Source organism: Melospiza melodia, chromosome 13 (assembly GCF_035770615.1).
Source record: "Melospiza melodia melodia isolate bMelMel2 chromosome 13, bMelMel2.pri, whole genome shotgun sequence".
In the NCBI taxonomy this organism is placed as follows: domain Eukaryota; kingdom Metazoa; phylum Chordata; class Aves; order Passeriformes; family Passerellidae; genus Melospiza; species Melospiza melodia.
Genome location: NC_086206.1, coordinates 9,180,628 through 9,201,824, shown reverse-complemented (window position 1 = coordinate 9,201,824; position 21,197 = coordinate 9,180,628). Strand labels below are relative to the sequence as shown.

The window sequence follows — 21,197 nt, the reverse complement described above, 5'->3', positions numbered from 1 at the left end:
TGGGTGAAGTTCTGTGCAGCCCAGGGCTCAGGTGGGACAGAGGGGTTTGAGGTGGCAGCACTGACACAGAAAGGTGACCACCACAGAGGAGCTCAGGTAGTTATAAACCACTCACTCAGGTAGTTATAAACCACTCACTCAACCCACTCCCTCCCAGCTCCTTGGTTTCTATAGCCATGGGGGTGAAAGGAATTTGAGATATTAGTGTATGACGAAACCAAAGAATTTGTGTTTGTTCTCTTCAATGTTTTCAGTGTTTTGGTCACCTAAAGATTGTTCATTTATTCATCTCTATCAGGCTAATATTTTCCTCATATAGGTGTGTCCATTTTCCTTTGGCTTATTTATCTGGGATTTTATTTTAATCCCTTTTATTTAAAATTTTAAAAGCCCACATGACAAAAACCAACAAAACCCCACAACCAAAAGGCCCCTCCAACTAAACCCCAACAAATGGAACTTCTGTATTAGATTTTAACTGCCAGTGCCCCTCTGGGTGGGTGGGTGGCTGTAAAGTGGTTTATATGTGTGTGGGGGGGTGACAGACACTCATCCATACACACCCACAAATGTATGTATGACTTTGGGTGGGGAATTTCTCCATTGTTCCTGGGTCCAAATGTGGTGTCTGAGCCCCAGGTTGGGTTTGGGGATGAGGGAGGCCAGCAGGCAAGTGGAAGGCAGAAGCTGGAGTAAACCCCAGGGGCAGCTGCAGCCCAGCATTGTCATGGTTTGGAGTGAGAAGTCACATGAGGGTGGTAAACACCTCTCTGAAATGGATGCAGCTCTAATGAAGTTTGTGAGCCCACACAGAGGCATCAGAGGAACATTGTGTTCCCCTGCCTGGAGAAGTGCCCGAGAGTCCCACTGAGCTCAGGCTTGTCTGGATAGCAGAGGAAGTGTTTGCTCAGAGCTGCCTTCAGCTGCTCTCCCAGCTCACACCACAGCAGCACCAGGGTGTTAAAGGTGCAGAAAATGAGACATTTCACACTCTTGTTTTAAGAAAGCAGAAACATTTTCTTTTAGAACATCTTTTGTAATGAGGTTGCTCCAGTGGAAGAGGCAATTACCTTTGTGAAAATGAGGTCTGTTCCCTCCCAGACATCAGAAGCTGGCTTCATTTGCCATTGTATAAAATCTCCTTTATATCTTCACAAGTTTCAATTCAGCCTTGGTCAAATCAGACTGCTCATGACAGTTGGAGCTGTAACAGTTGACTCAAACATTATCACTCAAATGTCTGATGGAGTTTAGGAGCACAGAGAATTGGTTCTGACCTGTACTCTTTTTAGGCAACACAAGAGGGAAAAAATCATTAAACTTTTCTAGTAGTTAAAATGCCAAGGAAAATAGTATTGCTGGAGTAAGAGAGTTTATCAAAACTAGATTTTTAAGAGAAGGCTGTGGAAAGAATGCTATCCCATCAGAAGACCCAAACCCAGATGGCTGAGTGTGCAGGTCAGCCAGCTGGAAGAGGACACAAGCCATCAGATTTGTAGAGCCATGTGAGCAGGCAGCCATTTAGCTAATCAGCCTGTAAGTTGTGCAGGCAATCACCCTCTGAGTGGTGTTTTGTTAGACCAACTGTAATAATTGCAAAAAGTGGGTAAGTTTTCAAATGTGGGATTAACTCTTTGCAGGGTGAGACATTTTGTTCAGCTGAAGGGCAGACATGTAGAGAGAGGAGGACACAGAGAAGGAGCCAGCATGATTTTTGGTGCTCTCCCCTTAGTGTTTGTGGGTCATTCCCAGCAGGATTGGTACAGTTAGGTTTTATCCATACTATAGAAATGTATGGGTTTGGAAATGCACAGATTTTTCTTCCCCCACAAAGTTACAAAGACCAGGCTGGCCACCTGCATCAATATCAAATGTCTCCTGTTTGCTCTGCAGGATATCCATCAGTGTACATATGACTGACATGAAAGAAAAGATTGAGATGGCCAAGGAGGGAAATGTAAGTGACAGCAGAGGTAAAAGTTCCAAAGTGAAATCCACACCAGCAGACTTGAAAGGAGTCAAACAGCAGCCTGACAAATTAAAACTTCAACAGAGTGCTAAAAACATCAGCCCCAAGCCAGATTCAGAAGTTAAAGGGGACAGTAAGCAAAATGAACTTGCACCTCAAACAGGGAAGCAAAAGCCATTCCTAAGCAAGCCCAAACCAGGTGAAAAAGCTGAAGAGAAATCAGAATTAAAATGTGAGCCCATAACCTCACAGAATACCTCTGCAAAGGAGCCTGTGAAAGATGCAGGAGTAAAAGTAAAAATCCATCAAGAAACAGCAAAAGCAGAAAAATGCCCAGCAGACACCAAGTCTGAGAGGAGGGGATCTGAGACTGCAGGGGGAAGCAGACATGATGCTCAGCAGGGTACAGGAGAGGCACCAGAGAAAACCAAGTCTCTGGCAGCTGGCAGAGCTCTTCCAGTTCAAGGAGAAATCATTGGTAAGTTGCTCACAGCTACTCTTGAATCTTGTACATTGAGGATTTTTGCTATTCCTGCCTGTTGTACAGACAGCAAGAGCAGGAGCAGTGCTCAGTGGAACACCCACGTCTTACACTTCAAGGGCTTTTTGCATTGGGTACTTTTGAATATGTGAATAACAATTCACAGATTCTTTTAATAGTAACTTTTTTTTTAAAGTGTGTTTTGGGAAAAAAATAATTTCAAATAAAATAGCATGAAGTGTATGTGTGATAAGAAGTACAAGAATTTTGAAAAACTCAATTTTCTTCAGATGCAGCATTTCTTCCTTCAGATAGAGGGTGCAAACCAAGCACACTTCAGCAGCTGTGGAGATCCAGAGCACAGAAAGTACTGCAGGAAATGTTTCTTGTTGTGGCCTGTTGTGTTATTGGCCAGAATCTCTGGGTTCCTGAGGGAACACTTGGTTGCTTTGTCTCAGGGAATGGTCTCTCCTGGCAGCACATGTGTGTGTATGTTCCAGAGTGTACAGACATGGGCAGATGACCTGACTGCTCTGGCTTTCTGAGCAGGGGCTAGAGATGAGTTGAATACATGTTAAATTGCAGGCTGAAATACCTGGAGATTAATTATAAAATTGCTTTCAATGGGAGACATAAAATATGGGTTTAATGAAGCTTTACCCTAGAAAACCTTGGACATTAAGTGATCACAGTTAACTAATTTAGCTTACCACAAACAGACTAAACTTAGTGTTTGTAATGCTAATATAATTGCACCTTTAATTTGGAAACTGCAAGATTCTTGCTGCTAAGAGGAACCCCATGATTTTATCAATCACTGTCCTCATTCCTCAGTGCTGTGTATTTTTGCTGGTTTTTCTGGCTGTCATGTAACAATTTAAAGATAAGTGTAATTTGTTTCAAACTTTCAGGTAGTATTTTCTGGTGGCCCTTCCTGTTAATGCATAAACTAAAATGTTGGTCTCCTGAAGGTGTCCAGTGGGTTAAGAAAACAGAGTGGAGGTTCAGGAGGTGGGATGCTGATCTCAGCTCTGGGACCGTGATCCTTGTCTGTACAAGGGATTTAGCAGCGAAAGCCCCTCACAGGCGTGGGGTGCAGTCCCTGGTGTGAGGAGGGGGAGCAGGGCAGTGGGAGGGCAGCAGTGTCAGAGCAGCCTGTGTCCCCTGCAGATGACAGCCCCTCTCCTCCAGCCCCGTTCGAGCACCGCGTCGTGAGCGTCCGGCAAGCCGAGGTGACCGCCAGCTACTCCGTGTGCCGGCACCAGGTGCTGGGGGGGTAAGTGTGCCTGTCCCCGGGCTCTGGGGGCCCTGCAGCTGCCCCCAGGGGCTGGGTGGGAGGGACACACCAGCTCTCTGCAGCCACAGGGGGTCGGTTCATCCTGGAGCCCTTTGGGTGGTCACAGCTGCTCCTGCATCAAGGATGTCCCTTAGATGGATGGTTTCTGCCCCAGTCCCATGCTCATGTGCCTCACTGCCATCCTGGTGACTGTTTTTTTCATTTGTTTTAATAATCCTGGCCTCAGTGTTGTGGGAAGAACCTGTACCCTTAAGGCAGACAGATTCAGAACATTTGAAAGTCAACAAAGCCCATTAGGCCAGGCAGCTTCCAATTTTTTTTTTCTGTGCTGAGATGCACATTAAAGAAAACTAAGGAAAAGTTATAATTATTTTGACCTTATGTTTAGTTTTCACTCATAGGAAGTCTGCAGCTGCTTCAGCTTTTGTATTCCTGTATCCTTACTTACGTGACAAGAAGGCTTGATTTACACACTGATCCACATACAAATATGGCTTAATAAGTATAAGCAATGTGATGCAACAGCAGGGAAGATGGTGGTGAGGAATCATCCCAAGGGGCATTAACATGACATGGGGGAGAATTTACAGCATGCCAGAAATGCAGGCTGTGGAGTGGCTACAGTTACTGGTCTTATGGTCATTTAAAAAGTTCTGGGATCAGGACAGAAATATCCTTGTTAATAGACCCACTAACATATCCCTGAAGGACAGCAAGGGGGTCCAGTTACAGAAGGGAGCCAGAGCATGGCCAGGCCATCATACCTCAGCAGGACCCGTGGGGTTTAATATTTTAATGTAAGCACTGAACAACTGGCTGGAAAGATAAACCTAATCCTTCATAAGCTGAGAGAAAGAGGAGCTCCATGCTGCTGGCCACCCGACCCCGTTCACTTTGTCCCGGGCTATTTTTGCTCATGATAAGAATAGTTCCAGGAGAGGTTTCTGTGCTGAGCTGCTTTCCCATCTTTCCCATTTTCCCATCTTTTCCTTGGCATCCACAGGGGGCGTTTTGGGCAGGTCCACAAGTGCACGGAAATATCGACGGGGCTCAACCTGGCAGCCAAAATCATCAAAGTGAAAGGAGCCAAAGAGAAGGTAACCCCACTGCTGGGAGCTCTGAGCCTGCCCTCCCTGCCAGGGCCAGCACCACTGCCCCCAGCTGCCCATGAGGGGCAGCTCATCCTTGGGTACCATCAAATACTGCAAAATCTTAGGCTTGCTGTGACTCTTCATCATCTCCTGTATTCATGATTAAACCCCCAGTCCCCTTGAAATCTGTGCTGTAGCTGTTGTTGGGCTTTATAAATAATAGTTCTGTTTTAGTGTGGTGGAATTCAAAGAGTGTATTTTGCTCATTGTTTGTTACTTTGTCATTTTTTTTCAGGAGGAAGTAAAAAATGAAATTAACATCATGAACCAGTTAAATCACGTGAATCTGATCCAGCTTTATGATGCTTTTGAAGCAAAAAATAACATCACTTTGATAATGGAATAGTAAGTTTAAATTATCTCAGGAATTGTCAGATGTCTGCGTTTTCTCAGGTCACTAAAGCAAATAGGGAGGGATAATTCTTAGCTGTGAAGAAGTGAGTGGTTTCCCAGCCTAAAAGAGAGTTAATCTCACTTTCAGAAGGAAAAAACAGTGCTTTAAAAGTAATTTCTTCAGGTTAAAAGCTTGTCAGAGCTTTATCTCTGAGTAATTTTCTCCTCTGCGCAGAATTAAGTTCACTTGTCAGCTCATGTGAAACAGCTTTCAGTTTGAGAAGTTCCATTTAGTAAATTTTGTAGGTTGAAGACTTATTTTCCCATGACTAGTAAGATGAGAGAACAACAGACACTTTAGTGAAAGTGCAGAACCTTGCAGGTTCTCCAAGTCCCATAGGATCCCCAGGTCATGTGGGTTTGGGTTTGACATGTATGCCCCAAATACTAGTGCCAACTTTGCCATTTCTGAATTTAGATTGATACTTAATTTCAAGAGAAATAAGTCTCTTGAAGTCATTGAGGCTGCTCATACACTTTCTATTGGATGTTTTGTTAGGATCCTCAATTACAGAGCCTAATTCCTAATGTGGAAATAAATAAATCATTGGGCTAATGCAAGATTTTAGGGTTTTTAATGCTTTTCTGTGTGAAAATTTTAGTCTTGATGGTGGGGAATTATTTGACCGGATCACAGATGAAAATTACCACCTGACAGAGCTGGATGCCATCCTGTTCACCAAGCAGATCTGTGAAGGAGTCCACTACTTGCACCAGCATTACATTCTCCACTTAGATCTGAAGGTCAGTTGTTTGTGCTCTCTGTGCTTCAATGGTGCTGCTTTAGGCACCACAGAGTCTCTGATCACTGAGGAGTAATTTCTCATTTCATGGACTCATGTCATAAAGGAATAGAATTAATGGCTGCAATGAATGGAGCCTTAGAGATTGATTACTTTTTTTCCAGTGTCTGTTCAGTAGCTTGCTTGGAATCATCAGGATTCTGGGGTTTTGCCTTTCTTAAATCAGAGCTTTTCATTCTCTGTAGCATTAAACAATTCCCTTTTATCATGGATTTTAAAAAAACCCACCCAAAACCTCCTTGGCTGGAAATGCCCACAGTCTTCCCTCTATTTCCCCTACCCTTTTTAACAGTGTACAAATACCTGTTCAATCATCTTCTATAGTTTGTACCTTTTCCTGCCTGGAACCAACCTGCAGCAAAATTGCAAGGTTTTCCTAATAGTCCCTTAATAATGGATATTTTTAAACAGAAATACAAATTGGTTTTTTCCTGCCTGTTTAAATAGCACCTTACACAAATGACATTAAACCAGGCTGGCTCATAGACAGTTCTACAGCTGGACCCCATCACCCCCCATCCCCACCTTGAAAAACATTCTCACTGGAAAAAAAAATTGAGTGCATTTGTGGCTTTTTATGGAGGGAATTTTATACTATTTTTTGCTAGATATCTCTCTCAAACATTTAACTCAAAATACCCTCTTCTCTTTTTGTAGCCTGAAAACATCCTATGTGTAAATCACACAGGAAACCAGATTAAAATTATTGACTTTGGATTAGCAAGGAGGTAAGAACGTTCAATTGTGAATTATATTAAAAAACAAAACCAAATCAAACTCACCAAACCAAACCTCTGACATGTTTCTGGTAGTTCTTTGGTGGGGATTTGTGTTTTGATGGCGCTGTAATAATTCTGTGTGAATGAGTTAAGCATTTTGCTTTTGCAGGCATGAGTTTTCTGCTGTGTGCATTAATTATCTAATTACTTTTTCAAATAACATTTCTCTTCAAAAAAGCTTTACTACTGTTCTAATTATCTCAAAATTATTCCCCATGTAGAACTTTTACTCTAGGGACTCTGTGAAGGCTCCCAGAGACTTCATGACTGCAGGGTTTCATGGTGCAGGTTCTAATTGTAGAAATTATCTGCTAAACTCTTCAAGTAGTTAAGTTGATTGAAGGTAGAAAAAAAGAAAGAAAAAGCATGTTTGAGCCATCTCATGTGAAACAAGAAACCCTCAGAAAAATAGGAAATTTTGTCCATTCTTTTATTTTGCTTGCATGAGTTTAAAGAAAAGCAGTGAGAGCATAGGTCAATTGCCCTAGAATAAAAAGGAATTAATTCTACTATTATTAGGATAGTAAGAACAATAATATTTCTCTAATTATTTTCTAAATCCTTTTAAATTTTTCTTCAGCTAAAAGCTGGTTCATTCATGCACATATATATTTATGTGTTTGTATAGAAGTGTCTGTTCAAGGACTTTGTTTCCATAAAATACTTGTTGAAGAAAAAAAAAAAGTACATTGAGTTTGGGGTTTTGTTTGGTTGGTTTTTCAATTGGGAGGGCAGTTTTGCAACAAGATCACCCAGGAGAAAGGGATTTCCAAGCAGTGCTGTAGTGGTTTGTTCTGTCAGAACACAGATGTGGCTCCAGCTGCTATCAGTGGCAATTGTTACTGCTTCAGTTTTGTAACCTTTCCCTGTTTAGCAGTAGCAAAAAGAACAGGGTCATTTTCCCCATATGGGGTCACTGTTACTTGTTCCTGAGCCCAAATAATCCTCTTCAGTCCCACCTCAGCTATACTGAGTTATATCTGTGGTGCAGATGTTCACCCTGAGCTGTAGCTGGGGACATCCCACTAATCCAGTGCCCTCCAAATCTTGTATAGTCAAAACTGCTTTGTTTTGTTTATGGGTTTTGGACAACATCTGAAAAGCATCCTGTGGTGTCTGGCTACAACTCTTTGGGGGAGCCCTTTGCAGGGTTTAGTGTCCTTGTTCTTCCTCGTGGCTTTGCTCTGGCAGAGGGACAATGATGGAATATTCCCTGAGGTCTCCCCAGAGCTGCCCTGGCTGCCAGCGCTCAGCTCTGCTCCCCTGCCAGGCTCCCAAAAGCTGTGCCTTGCTGTTCCCTGGGGGATGAGCTCCCAGCTCCTGACTCATGGCTGGCTCTTCTCCTGGTACAGGTACAAACCTTGTGAGAAGCTGAAGGTGAATTTTGGGACTCCGGAGTTCCTGGCTCCCGAAGTGGTGAACTACGACTTCGTGTCCTTCCCCACAGACATGTGGAGCGTGGGTGTGATCACATACATGCTGTGAGTGCCCAGGGCCCTGCAGGCCAGGCCAGGCTGCAGCAGCCCCTGAGCCCACCTGGCTGTGACCAATCCTAAGGAATTCTGCTAAAACTCCCAAGCTTTCCATACAGGGGCACCTCACTGTGTGCCCAAAGTTCTAAACAGCAAATGAGCCTTTGATGAATATGTAAATGTTCTTCTCCCTTATCATCTTACTTAGATAAGGTGATGGTAAATGGGTCAGGTCTTTTTTTCACTCTGAAAAGTTGCCCAAAATATGTGAGAATTTTAATTTTTGAGGACTTGAATCAATTTTTAAATTTGTAATCTGATCATTTTATAATCTTACACTTGGTGTGCATCTGCTCAGGAGAATTAATATGATCTGTGTTGGGCCATGGGTCTGAGAAATGACCTGTCATGAATAGGCCAAAAACTTTTCTCTGACATCTGGATGGCAACCATGGACACCTTGTCTGTCCAAAGTCTCTGCCTTCTGATGGGCTTGTTTTGCATCCCAGAATCTTTCACAGACATTTTCTGTGAACTGGATACATTTCTGGTTAAAATTTGTATGTTAGCCAAAACCCAACTGAATGAAGTAATAAATGATGGAAGCAATAAAGATGGGCTTAGAGACTAACTGTAAAAAGTAATTTATTGTTCAGAATTCTGTTTAATTCAAGCCACATAAGGATATGGCCCCCAGTTTGGGAAAGCTCTTGAGTCCCTCTAGCTTTCCTTGCTGGGAAGGCACTGAAGGATGTCCCTAAATCCTCACTGAATCCACTCCTTGGGGACCTATTAATGGTGCTCCCTGACCTAAGTGAACTGCTAAATTAATTTCCCCTGTTGCCTTATCCTGGCAGGGACTGAGAAATTGAACTCTCCATAGCTGAGAGCCTTTTCCCTCCTTAAGATAACAGCTACAAAGCAGAGGAGTCATAGAAGGAAAACCACACCTTGCATATGATAACTGCTCTTCTCCCCCACCCCCTCTTTCTTTTTTAAGGCTTAGTGGCCTGTCCCCATTCCTGGGAGAGACTGATGCTGAGACAATGAATTATGTAGTCAATTGCAGCTGGGATTTTGATGCAGAAGCATTTGAACAGCTGTCAGAGGACGCCAAAGACTTTATTTCCAGACTGCTTGTGAAGGAGAAAAGGTACCTGGGTCTGATTGTGAGAACAGTGGCACCAGTGATATTAAATTCTTACCAGCCAGTTGTTTGGATTGCAGCCAACAGTGAGAAGTTGCTATGCGACATTTTTGTGTGCTGGCTCTGGGCTTGCTGGGCAGTTCCTCAGTGATTTAGAAGCCCCTGTTTTAAAGGAAAGTGTCTGTGTACCCTGGCTGAAAAAAGTTGCTTTTCACAGTAGCATCAATACAGGCAGAACACAGGAAATCTGGAAGGATTTGCAGTATAGGAATCTGTCTCTAAAGCTTTTGCTTCTCTGAGCAAAAACTATTTCTATTGTTGGTTTGGACTGTCACAAGCCTTGACAGAAATTGCAAAAATGCCTCTTGAATGCCATGGAGGATAAATGGAAGCTGCAGCTGTGAAAATGTGCATTGTTCTCTTCTAAAGTGGTTTACAGGCTTTTGGGAGATACTAGGGAGCATTTGGGACTTAACTCTGCTTGTGGCTTCTCATTCTTGGCTCCACTGAGATCCAAAGTGATTGCAGATATGAAACAATACAGAGAATGAGGATCATATTGATGTCAGACCATGGCTGGGGAGTTGGCTGGGAGAACAGAAATTTTTCTCTTGCTGAGTAGTGATACAAAACTAATCAAATCAGGAAATGATGCATACAGTAAAACAGATTGTGTGTTTGAGGGGAATTCAAAGGAGTGCTTAGAATATTAACAGCTTCCAGATCATTACCTAAATCAGACAAATCAGTTCTAGTACTAATTTTATTTTGAACAATAGGTTCCTATGAAAAACAAAGAATTAAGTGAAATTTAGCGTATTGCCAGCAGGAGAGATCTAAGGATTTTTTCTCAGATTGTAATGATGATTTGCTGTGAGACTGTAAACTTTGGAGTCTTCAATTCTTCTGTGCAATGGGATTAGGGTGTCCAGAGGCACCCTCTCAAAGTCTGGGTAGGATCTGTGAATGAAGTGGGTATGTGAGAGAAGAGTGTCAGTGAGTGGCAGAGCAGTGATCAGCTGGCCCCACTGCTCACAAGGTGTGTGGCAGCCCCTGCTCTCCTGCAGGCACCTTTGCCCTGGCTCTGGCCTTGGGCAGGACCTGCAGCCCTTCCCTCCCTGACTGCTGAAATTAGGCTGGGCGGGCAGGAATTGTCTTTTCACCAGCTCAGAGACAGCTCAGAGCTCAGGAGTTAGACAAAGGCTTTTGATTTGAAAAAAGGCAAATTAAACTTTGTTCTCAACAGCTCTACCTTAAGATTTCCTCTATTACCATATACTTCCCAAACCTTTTAGGATAGGCTGTGGCATTTGGGCCCATTGTTGGATGTCAGGATATTAAAGTATGCTTAACTTGATCCAAGTTTAGGGTGAATAGACAACAGTGCTTTTTAAATATGAGGCACAGAATATGCTTTTTAACTACGAGGCACAGCTAGTGCTGTCAGGACAGACAGATAACACCACAAATGTTACTTTTCTGTTAGCCAAGTTCTGAATTTGCATAACAAAGTGATACATTAACCTAAGCCCAGCTGCAGCGAGGCACTGCCGAGCCAGCAGCAGTCAGTCCTTCATCCCGCTCACCCCTCCTGCTGGAGAGCGCAGGATGCTGCCAGGATCCGGGCACGGGCATTGTACCGTGTTCGTTCATTCGGGGCAGTTTCTTTATCCCTAACTGTCCTGGTTTAGGGCAAATTTGAGAGAAAACCCCCAAAATAGGGCCCCTCCAGAAAGCAAACCTACACGGCCCCTTCCCCCAGCCGGTTTGGGAAGGATTCCTCAGAGAGAAGTGGAAAGAACCCGTTCGTTTAATAGGAACAGCACCCCCCAGCACACAAAAGGAACAATGCCGGATGGCACCACTCTGTCATTGCTCTGAAAAAGATGACAAATTCAGAAAGTCTCTCCTGGGGGTGGTCACTCTGTTATCAGTCCGTCCTGTGCTGGGGCAGCTGCTGTAGCCACACGGTGTAAACTCTCGGTGTTCCCAGGACCCAGGTCAAAAAAAGGGAAAGGAGAAACAGTCCAGGAGGAAATTTGGACTGCTTAGCTACTGACTAATGAGCAGAAGCAAAAAGCGAGAGCAGAGCAGGAGCAAAGCAGAAGCAAGAGCAAAGCGAAAAGCAAAAGCAGCACCATGTACTGTCCCGTCTGTGTCCCGCCAGCCGTGGGGGAGCGGCTGATAAGAAAACCAAAACTTTCACTCTTCAGAGCCAGTCTTGGAGGCACAGAACATGATATCCAGCATAAACAGAACGCACGGGTGGGGATACAAGCATCAGAACGTCACCCTAGGACACTAACAAAGAGGAGCCCGGGGCTCTGAGGAGGGGAGCAGAGGGCCGGGCTCTCAGGGAGCAGAGGGCCGGGTCCCACGGAGCTCTGAGCAGCAGAGGGCCGGGCTCTCAGGGAGCTCTCGGGGAGCAGAGGGCCGCGCTCTCACGGAGCTCTCGGGGAGCAGAGGGCCGGGTGTCACGGAGCTCTGGGCAGCAGAGAGCCGGGTTTCACGGAGCTCTCGGGGAGCAGAGGGCCGGGTGTCATGGAGCTCTGAGCAGCAGAGGGCCGGGTCTCGCGGAGCTCTGGGCAGCAGAGGGCCGGGTGTCATGGAGCTCTGAGCAGCAGAGGGCCGGGCTCTCACGGAGCTCTCGGGGAGCAGAGGGCCGGGTTTCACGGAGCTCTCGGGGAGCAGAGGGCCGCGCTCTCACGGAGCTCTCACGGAGCTCTCGGGGTGCTGAGGAGGGGAGCAGAGGGCCGGCCGGGCTCTCACGGAGCTCTGTCTCTCTCCCCGCAGCTGCCGGATGAGCGCCACGCAGTGCCTGAAGCACCAGTGGCTCTCGGACCTGCCCGCCAAGGCCCAGCAGTGCAAGCTCCGCCTCAAGTCCCAGCTGCTGCTGCAGAGCTACATGGCCCACAGGAAATGGAAGGTAAATAATTCCGCTTCCACAGGGAAATCACACCGCAGCCACAGCCATTCCCTCCGGTGTGGTGGCTCCCTGGTGCTCACAGGTTCCTTGGCTGTGAGTACCAGTTATGAGGTCTGTTTTTACCTGTAAATGAGGTGTTTTGGTCATGCTTCTATTTCTTGTAAGTTTGGTTTCAATTTTCACGCTGATTGGTGTTTAGAAGTTTTTTACATCTTTCTTTCTACATATTCAGAGGCTTCAGATGCTACTTAATGTTAAAATTTCTTTGTCTTTACACTTTTCCATTGCTAGCAGCTGCATTGATCTGTTGTCACTAAGGAGTAGGGATGTAACTTAAGGCAGTTTGTGCCTCCCACTGCAAAATGGGAGTGTGGGAGAGAGGAAACAAACCTAGGCTTAAACCCATCGAGAGAACTCTGCAGGATCTTGCTGATAACCCTAGGCTCCTTCTAAACTAAGTTTTTATGAAGTGATGGGTAATAATTTGTGTTTGAGTCTCTATTTGATTGTAGATAATTGATCCTAAAAGGTGAACACAGTGATCTTTTTAGAAGGAAGCATGTGGAATTGTGAGGCAAACTCAGGATAATTTCCTTCTCTTCTGTCACTGGGGAGTTGCATTTCCTTGGCAAGGAAATGCAACTTGCACTTCTTTCAGTCCTGCACTGCACGTGCTTCCTGGCAAACTTCTGCACTTGCATTTTAAAGATGACACAATCTAATGACCTATCCCTGTACAATTTACAATTCATAACACTGCAGAACTTCACAGTGCTGTGCAGGAACCACTGCAGCCCACACAAGCTTGGGTCACTACAGGAAAATGGGTTTACCAGGAAGAGAAATCCCTGGCAGCTGCAGAAAAGTTCCTTTGCCTTGGTTTCACTCACACTTGGACTGTTCTGTTCTGTTCACAGAAACACTTTTATGTGGTGGCTGCTGCTAACAGGCTGAAGAGATTTCAGAGTATGTCTGTCAAGCTTGCATGAGCTTGTGTGAACCTCCTCCACTCCTGGAGATGGACATGAGGCTGTGGAAGGAGGACTCAGTGTCTCCAAACATTTCTATCCCTGTTTTATAACCTAAGGTTTTGGGACTGTCTTCCTCAATTATTTTGTGTGTTAGTGCTGTGGCTCCAGAAGAACCTTAAGGAAGAAACACAGGATTTCTAAAAGCAAAAGTTTTTTTTTTTTGTTTGCTTTTACAAGTTTTTAGTTGTTCTATAGAGTGGTGGAAAAACGTGGCTGTTACTGGGGCTGACTTCTTGCTGAAGGCTTTGGCTCTGCAGAGTATTGTTGGTGTGTTTATAGCAGAAAACCCCTGGCAGTTTTCTGGTCTCTCACACCAAGCATGGGATCTCTAAAGACTTTTTCCTGACTGATGTTTGTGAGTTACCAGCTTTAGAGAACTGCCACACAGTGGCACAACTTGTCCCTCAGGTGTTTGTTACTTAAACAAAAGACACAGACATTGTTTTCTTCTGTATTTCTTTCCAAAAGGTAATTTCCCCTCAACATGAAGATGCTTTAGTGCAGCTCCAGCTTGGGTGGTTTTGGTTTGTTGTTTTGGTTTTTTATTATTCTATTCTCTCCTTTAAAAAATAATCACTGCATAGTTAGGAACTGTGAGGAACCCTGGTTTGAGGTAACTTAAGTCAGTCCATTGCTGCTGTTTCTTAGGGCAAGTTGAATTGATTGAACTTCTGGAAGGAGATGTGTGAAACTGCCATGCATACAAATCACCTAATGACTGTTGGGTTTATGCAAAAAGACCTCATGTTGTACAGAAAAGAGGAGAGTTACAGAGATTTTATGTTTTTAAAACTTGTAAGTGCTGTTCGTTGTCCATGACTGCAGCACTTAAATTGCTAAGTTCTAGTTTGAGGATTTGTTTCTCCTCTCTGGAAATTTTAATGCAGTATGAGAAGCTGGTATGGTGTGACATGCAAAACAGGTTTCATTTCTGATAGGTTCAGTGACAGGGAAACAGTGTGTTGCCAGACTGTGCCTTTAGTCCAGTTAGGAGGTTGAAGCCCTTTTTTCCCCCTCATTTAGCTCTTGAACAATAAACTGCTTCTTCACAATATTAACTTATTTTGGATTTTAAACTCTTTTCATATGCATAGAGTGAGAGCCACTTAGAATCTCTCAGATGAAAGTATAATATTATTTATTAAACCTGTGGTTTCCTGTTCTGGATTTTGCAAAACTCAGTGTGAACTGGATGGGCTCTTAGGAAAAATGGAAACTAGTATTACTAAAAGTAGCTTTCCAGCAAAGGCATCTGTGAAGTTCCTTTGAACTTTATGGACTTTGACACCCCTTGAAATTGCAGAAGTGTTGGTTGCTAATAATGAGGTTTGTAAGACTGCATTACTCTGGTCTAGCTATTTTTTCCACTCAAGTGCTTCTCACTTTGCATAGTCCTGACTTTATTTGCAGCATTTCCAGAATTGGGACAGAGAAGAATCTTGATAATTTATCACCTTCTATGAAGGCCCACTTTTGTTCATGTTTTCCTTCCACAGTGTTTCTGCATGCTGAATGTCATTGTATTCATTGCTCTGTATATTTCTGAATTAATACTAATAAATTTCATGGAAGTGGAACAAGAATATTCATCAGCATTGGTTTAAGCCCTGCTGCCAAACAAACCTGAAAGTATTTCTGGGTGGGTCCAGAGATACAGGCCAGGCAGAAAACATGCAAGAGAAATGGAACAAAGGCCTCTTCTCTAAGCATATGACTGTGAGACACAAAAAATCTGTTGCCCAGTCAACATCCTTTTCCTCTGGATATCTTCATTCTTAAGGCACACACATCTCCATGTTTCTTATTTTGCATTCCAAGTACCTGTGCCAAGATGATGTCATAATACAAAGCTTTTCTTTCCAGTACTTTTGTTGTTTCTTGGAATATTTGGGACCCCTTACAAAAGCACAAGAGATTTCATTCCTATACACAAGAAAATAAATCAAATTCATTGGCTGAACAATATTTATTTAAAAACCCAAAAAACCCTAAAAAATAAGGCTTTATTTCTCTGCTGGCTTTGCAGTTTAACAAGGCACTGTTAGTCCCCTTCCTCTTGTTTCACTGACTGCTTCCAGGCAGGGGCCCAAGGGCCTGTAACTTATAACTTATTTACACTGGAAGTAGCATTAGAATCTTATCTGCTTCTTGCAGCAAGAGAAGGAAGCTATTCTACCCCTAATGCCTGTGAGCAGTCACACACACTTCCTGTAAAATCCCACCACTCCATGGTGTCATTTATTAAAAATAACATTCTTAAATACTTAAAACCTAAATAAAATCAGCTGTCTGCCAGGCAGCCATCATTCACATGCTACTGGATCTCTTGTTAGAGCAGAGGGAGAGTTAAAATCAAGAGCAAGCAGCAGTTACATTACTGGGTGGCATTACAGAGTCACTACTCCTTGTCTCTTGTGCCTTAGCAGCATTTTCCAGGATTTTCTTTTTCCATTCCTCATAGTCCTGATTTGTTTCAGTCTTTGGCTGTTTACATGGCAGTTCCTCATCCTCTTCAGAGCCTGTGAGGAAACAAGAAAGCTCAGGAGAGGCCATCATGGGCAGCATGCTGCTGGGGACAGCAGGCAGTGAGCAGAGGGACAGACAGCAGGAAGGACAGCACAGCTGTCCCTGTGGGTGCTGCTCCCCTCACCTGCAGGGACAGTCACCTGTGTGTCTGAACAGAGCAGCTGTCCTTCATTCCACTGGGACTGTCCAGGATAAACCCCTGTGTGCTGCTGCCAGCTCTCTGTGCTCCACAGAGGTCTGCAGGACTGAGAGCACCATGGCCCATCACACAGCTGCAACATGGGCAGCAGGAAAGCTCAGAACCACTCCAGTGAGGTGATTGTCACTCACAGCTAAACACAACTTACCATCCTCCTGCTCACACTGCTGCAGGGTGCTCTGCAAGCTCTCAGGTGTCTCTGCAGCCACTGGAACAGCCTCTAAAAAAACAATAAGTTGCTTTGATTTGAATGGTATTTGGGGCTCCAAGGGTGGCTTAGATGTGAATCTTGGACAGCAGTGCCACCTTCCACAAGTACTGTTGTCCAGTCAGAGCAGTTCCCTGGTCCTGACTGATGCTCAAGCTCTCCAAGAGGTGCCAGCACTTCAAGTATGGCATGGACTGACTGGCTGCTTTAATTAGCAGGCTGCTGCATTGGTAACCACAATGATCCACCATGTTCATTGCCCCAAGCCACGCTGCTACCCTTCCAGGTCACTCAGGCAGGATTACCAATTATTTCTTTCCCTTCTATTCCATTCCCGCTATTTCCATAGATACCCACAACAGGCAGGAGGCTGTGCAGGTGTACAGATGCACTCTTCCCTGAATTCTTCTGGAAATTCCCAGCTCTCTTTAGTTGTTTTAGTGCTGGGTAATCTTTGGGGGTTTATATGGCACATGCCTATGAGAAAGTAGCAGCTTTTGGGGTAGATTCAGGCAGCATGTTGCAGGAAACATCAGGGTATGAAGACACAGTGAGAGAGGATAACTTTCAGTGGGAAAGTAAAAAATGAAAGCCTGGGAAAAGAGAAAGGAGAAAGAGGAGGCAGCAGAAATACAAGGACATTACAGCACATACTGTATTTCTCCCCCACAAAAGGGAGCAGAGAGAGCTGCAGGCTCAACAATGGACAAGAAATATTCCTGACATCTGCCCAGTGTATGAGGAGGGCTGGTGCCAGGGAATGGCTGAGTTGGTAGCAGAGCAGCAAGGCTTCTGCTTGTTAATCTTGCAGTGGGGGAAAGGAAAGCACAGGAGTGAGTCAGCCTGAGAAGATGTTTGTGATAATTTGTGTGCCAGGTTGCCATGTTAACAGGATGCAGAAACCAGGCAAGAGGGAGGAATCCAAGATAGGTCAGGTAGTATGGGAGAAGCAAGGAATAAATTGCAGCAGGAAAGACAGGAAAGAGCAGTGAGCATTTGAGAAGAGAGGAAAATATTATTTTTGTCCTTGCCACTTTTCCCCTAGTTTTGTTCTTGTTAAGCTATGGCAACTTCTCCAGAAGCAAGGACTGGGAGTGGAACTGGGCTGCAGGAAACATGTTGGAATGGAATGGATGGGCAGATTTGGCTGGAGGGGGACAGCTGAAAGTGATCAGACTGAAATCACCAGTGGAACAGGATGGGGCACTGAGGCCAAAGGCACAAACTTACTGCTGAGCTGCTGGCTTATCTTCTCCAGCTGACTGCACAGCCGGTCAAATATTGCTTTTTTCACTCCAGATGTAGCCACCATTTTAGTTTTGTCCACTTTTAGCTTCAAACACCTACAAGAGAAAGTTACCTCTGTACAAAACAACACTCCAGCAACTATCACAGGTGAGGTGGTAATTACTGTACTCACACTGCCTGTGAGAATGAGGAAGGCAGGCCTGACTTTTTTTTTTGTCCCACCTATCCTTGTGTTACTCAGAAACAAATCTGGTTAAAAACCAGACCCCTGCACTACTCAGTCAATGCAGCTCAATTGAAACTCAGGGTGAGCTGAACTTACATAAGGAATTGTTTTAGGAAAAGGTACAGGGAACCCAGGACAAAATGCCACTGCAACAAAGAGCTGAATGTGACTGAATGTGTTCAAGAGAGCCCTTGTGAGGAGCTGTGCAACTACACAGCACCTGTACTCTGAGTAAGACTGTCACAAGGTGTAATGCTGAGGGAGGAACATCTTTGTATACCAGCAAATTCTTCCCAAGTGCTGGCTGAGTCACACACCTCTCTTAGCTGACATGGGCCTACAGCTCTCAGAGCCACCTCCCAAATGCTACAGCACCCTCAGGATGGGATGGTGTAGCTCTTGGGGCTTTTCCTTCTTCAGAATGGCTGCTTCTTGGTGCTGAGAAGCCCTTCTTGCACCTTGAGCAGTATTTCACCAGAAGCCATGTAAGCTTTTGCTTTGTGCAGTGCACTTTGAAGACTTCACTATGAGGAAAGGCCTGGTTTGCTCCAGCTTTGCAGGAGCAGGGCAGCAGGATGTGCTAAGCAAGACCCTGAGTGAATGAGCTGCTGCACTGGATGGTGTGTCAGCAGGTATTTCATTTCAGCAGAAGGTCTCTGGGCTGCACTCACCTGCATGCAGTGCACAGAGCAGCTGTTACAAACAGGGGCTTGGAGAAATCCAGGTCTGCTCGCTGTGCTTCCGAGAGGCTGCACTCGTACCTGGGAACAGCAAGGGACACTGGGGCATCTGCCTCACATGAAGCTCTCAAATCCCTCTGTCACTCAGAACAGGTCTGCTGGGCCACCTGGGCCTCTGCAACCCACTCAAGACTCAAGCAGAAACAGCTGCTACTGGCTGAGAGGAGCAAACAGGTGAGGGAAAGAAGGGGGTTGGGATTGCCTCCTCTTCTGGAATTAGAGGTGTTTTAAACTGGGGATCTGGAGCAAGGCATGTCACTAAAATCTACTTCTTGTGCTCCTGATCCACACAGCACTTTTAGCTCTCCCTAATATCTTAAAATTTACAGTGAGATGCTTTCCATAACTCCATCCTACAATAGAAGGCAGCATTACAGTTTCTTTGTTCCCTGGAATGTTACAGAGAGATAGGCTTATAAATGGAAAATGACAAAGTGGATATGCAGCACTGAAAAATGTCATTTTTTATTGTCCACCTGCCCCAGGCTACTTTTTCCCAGTTTGTATTAAGTGCCACCAAGCAGGCAGAGCCTTTGTGCACTGACCTGACAGCATTAAACATGTGCTATCAAGGGGACAGCACTGAGCTCTTCAGGGACTGCTCTGCTCAAAGCAGATATTACAGAATGGGAAATTTTAGTTAACTCTGTTGAATCTCCACTGAAGTGTTCTAGCTATTAGTTTTACAGTAGAGTGATGTGTATTTTAAGAGATGTCTATCCCCAAAAGGGAGGATTTATTTCTACTGAGCATTACTTCTGAACTGTGCCATGATCAGCAGTTAAATGGATGACAGTGTGATGCTATGGGCAAATACAGAGATTTAGAGTCCTATATTTTTTACACTATTCCCAGCTGAAAAATTCCTAGTTGGACAATCAGTTGCTGAGATTCACAGACTAAATCTTTCTAACAGATATTCGAAAAAGTGGCCCAGCTCATGGCTGGATTTTCAGTGCTGAAAACTCACCTCAGTGCTCCAATCAGTAGGAGATATCTGGCCCTTCCAAACTCAAGCTCTTTACACAGCTGAAGAGCTAAGAACCCTGCTTGTGGTTCCCAGTGTGCCCACAAGAGCTTCCTCACCTCTGCAGGATCTCTGAAGCCATGGTCACTGCCTCTGAGCAGCAGAACTGCACAGCCAAGTCTCGCATCCCCAGCCTTTGGCTCACCCCAAGCAAACACTCCAAAGACTTCATGGAGCTCTGGTAGGTGGTCTTGTTCAAACCAGAGAGTTTGACACAATAGCTCTGTCAAGAAGACAAAGACAAGCCCCAAGAATTAGCAAGAGTCCTTTCTGACATCTTAATCAGGCAACCAACACAACCATTAAGTTCAGTAGCTACATTAAACAAATTTGTGCAATGAATAATTTATGTTTTCACTGCACACAGAAAGATTAACCACCTAGGAATGCCACATCTTTTAATGCAGTGATATTTTTAGGCTGTTTCGCTGGAAGTAAGGTTTGACATTTCCATACATGACACGACCCCTTTATCACAAGGTAATTAGTGACAAAATTACCAAAGCCTGGTTTGAAGACATGAGCAACACTTTCATGGAGTCAGGTCCAATTAAATTCTCCTCTGCTGTAAATGGACAACCATGAATAGGTTATACCAGGCATTAGTTTGACAGCTCAGTATTGTTCACCTGGCAGATTTACAGATGGAGGTTTACAGGTACCCCTATAGTAAGAGATTTCTTAGAGCAGCTGCTTTCTTCCCACAGTAAAAGAGACAGATCCTAAATTTAACATCCTTGTTGGTAATCTATTTGTTACTACAAGAGTTCAAATTCAGTTGACGTTATACCAAAGCAAGCTCAGTTAGTGAAGGGACTATGATAGTGATCTCAATTTTCACTGTTTCAAACTGAACAGTGAAAGGTTTACCACAGCAAACTGTGGGATTTAGGGGAAAGTTAGTTATTATTTCCCATTTCTGCTCCCAGCACACACTAGAGAACAGCGGTTTTGTGGAGTCAGGCAGAATGCAGCAGCCGCCCAGTCACACTGCCTTACTTTGTCAACCGGTTGTTTCATGAAAGCCGCCGCCAGGTCCAGGCACATCACAGCACTGCTCGTCGCCGTCATTTGAGCCATTAACCCCGTGCACTTCACCTGCGACAGCCGCAGATACTCCTCAGCTTTTCTGCAAAACACCCAGAACGCAAAGCCCTCGTCAGGAACACAGTTACGAGGCACAATGTCCCGCAGGAGCCGAGCCAAGGTTCGGCAGTCCGGCTGCAGCACGGCCTGAGAGCCCGGGGTGCTGAGGGGGCACGGCCGCCCTGCCCTGATGCTGGGCAGCAGCGGCAGCAGCTCTGCAGGGCAGGGCCGGCAATGCTTCACCCAGCCCGCGGCTCCGGGGCTTCCAGCGCATCCACAGGAGCCAAGGCGGGCGCTGCTGCGGTGCCGGGCACGGCGCGGGACAGCGGGTCGGGCGGGCCCGGCGGGATCAGCGCGGAGGGGGCTGCGGGCAGGGCAGGGCAGGGCAGGGCAGGGCAGGGCGAGCGGCGGTACCTGAGCAGGGCGGGCTCGGCCAGGCCCAGCCGGGCCGCCATGGCTCGCACGGTCCCGCGCTCCATCGCTCGCCG

General features: G+C 45.2%; 2 protein-coding genes across 7 annotated transcripts in view; one reads left to right on the top strand and one right to left on the bottom strand.

Moving 5' to 3' along the window:
- The window catches only part of MYLK3 (myosin light chain kinase 3), a 36,434-nt gene extending 21,402 nt beyond the window's left edge, over positions 1-15,032 (top strand). For all 6 annotated transcript variants that reach the window (XM_063167722.1, XM_063167719.1, XM_063167720.1 and 3 more), the window contains 10 exons: positions 1,894-2,447; positions 3,621-3,726; positions 4,751-4,844; positions 5,134-5,243; positions 5,894-6,035; positions 6,752-6,822; positions 8,226-8,354; positions 9,346-9,498; positions 12,286-12,418; positions 13,336-15,032. In XM_063167722.1, coding sequence (XP_063023792.1) covers positions 1,894-2,447; positions 3,621-3,726; positions 4,751-4,844; positions 5,134-5,243; positions 5,894-6,035; positions 6,752-6,822; positions 8,226-8,354; positions 9,346-9,498; positions 12,286-12,418; positions 13,336-13,407 — 1,564 coding nt within the window. In that variant the 3' untranslated portion in view covers positions 13,408-15,032. The remainder of the gene's footprint in view (positions 1-1,893; positions 2,448-3,620; positions 3,727-4,750; positions 4,845-5,133; positions 5,244-5,893; positions 6,036-6,751; positions 6,823-8,225; positions 8,355-9,345; positions 9,499-12,285; positions 12,419-13,335) is intronic.
- Positions 15,033-15,396: 364 nt separating this feature from the next.
- ORC6 (origin recognition complex subunit 6) lies at positions 15,397-21,188 on the bottom strand. Its single transcript, XM_063167716.1, has 7 exons — positions 21,124-21,188; positions 20,623-20,752; positions 19,683-19,846; positions 18,528-18,617; positions 17,613-17,725; positions 16,323-16,394; positions 15,397-15,968 (listed from the first exon to the last, which is right to left on the bottom strand). Exons 1-7 carry the CDS (start codon positions 21,186-21,188, stop codon positions 15,802-15,804), a joined length of 801 nt encoding a protein of 266 aa, XP_063023786.1. The 3' UTR covers positions 15,397-15,801.
- Positions 21,189-21,197: the final 9 nt, after the last annotated feature.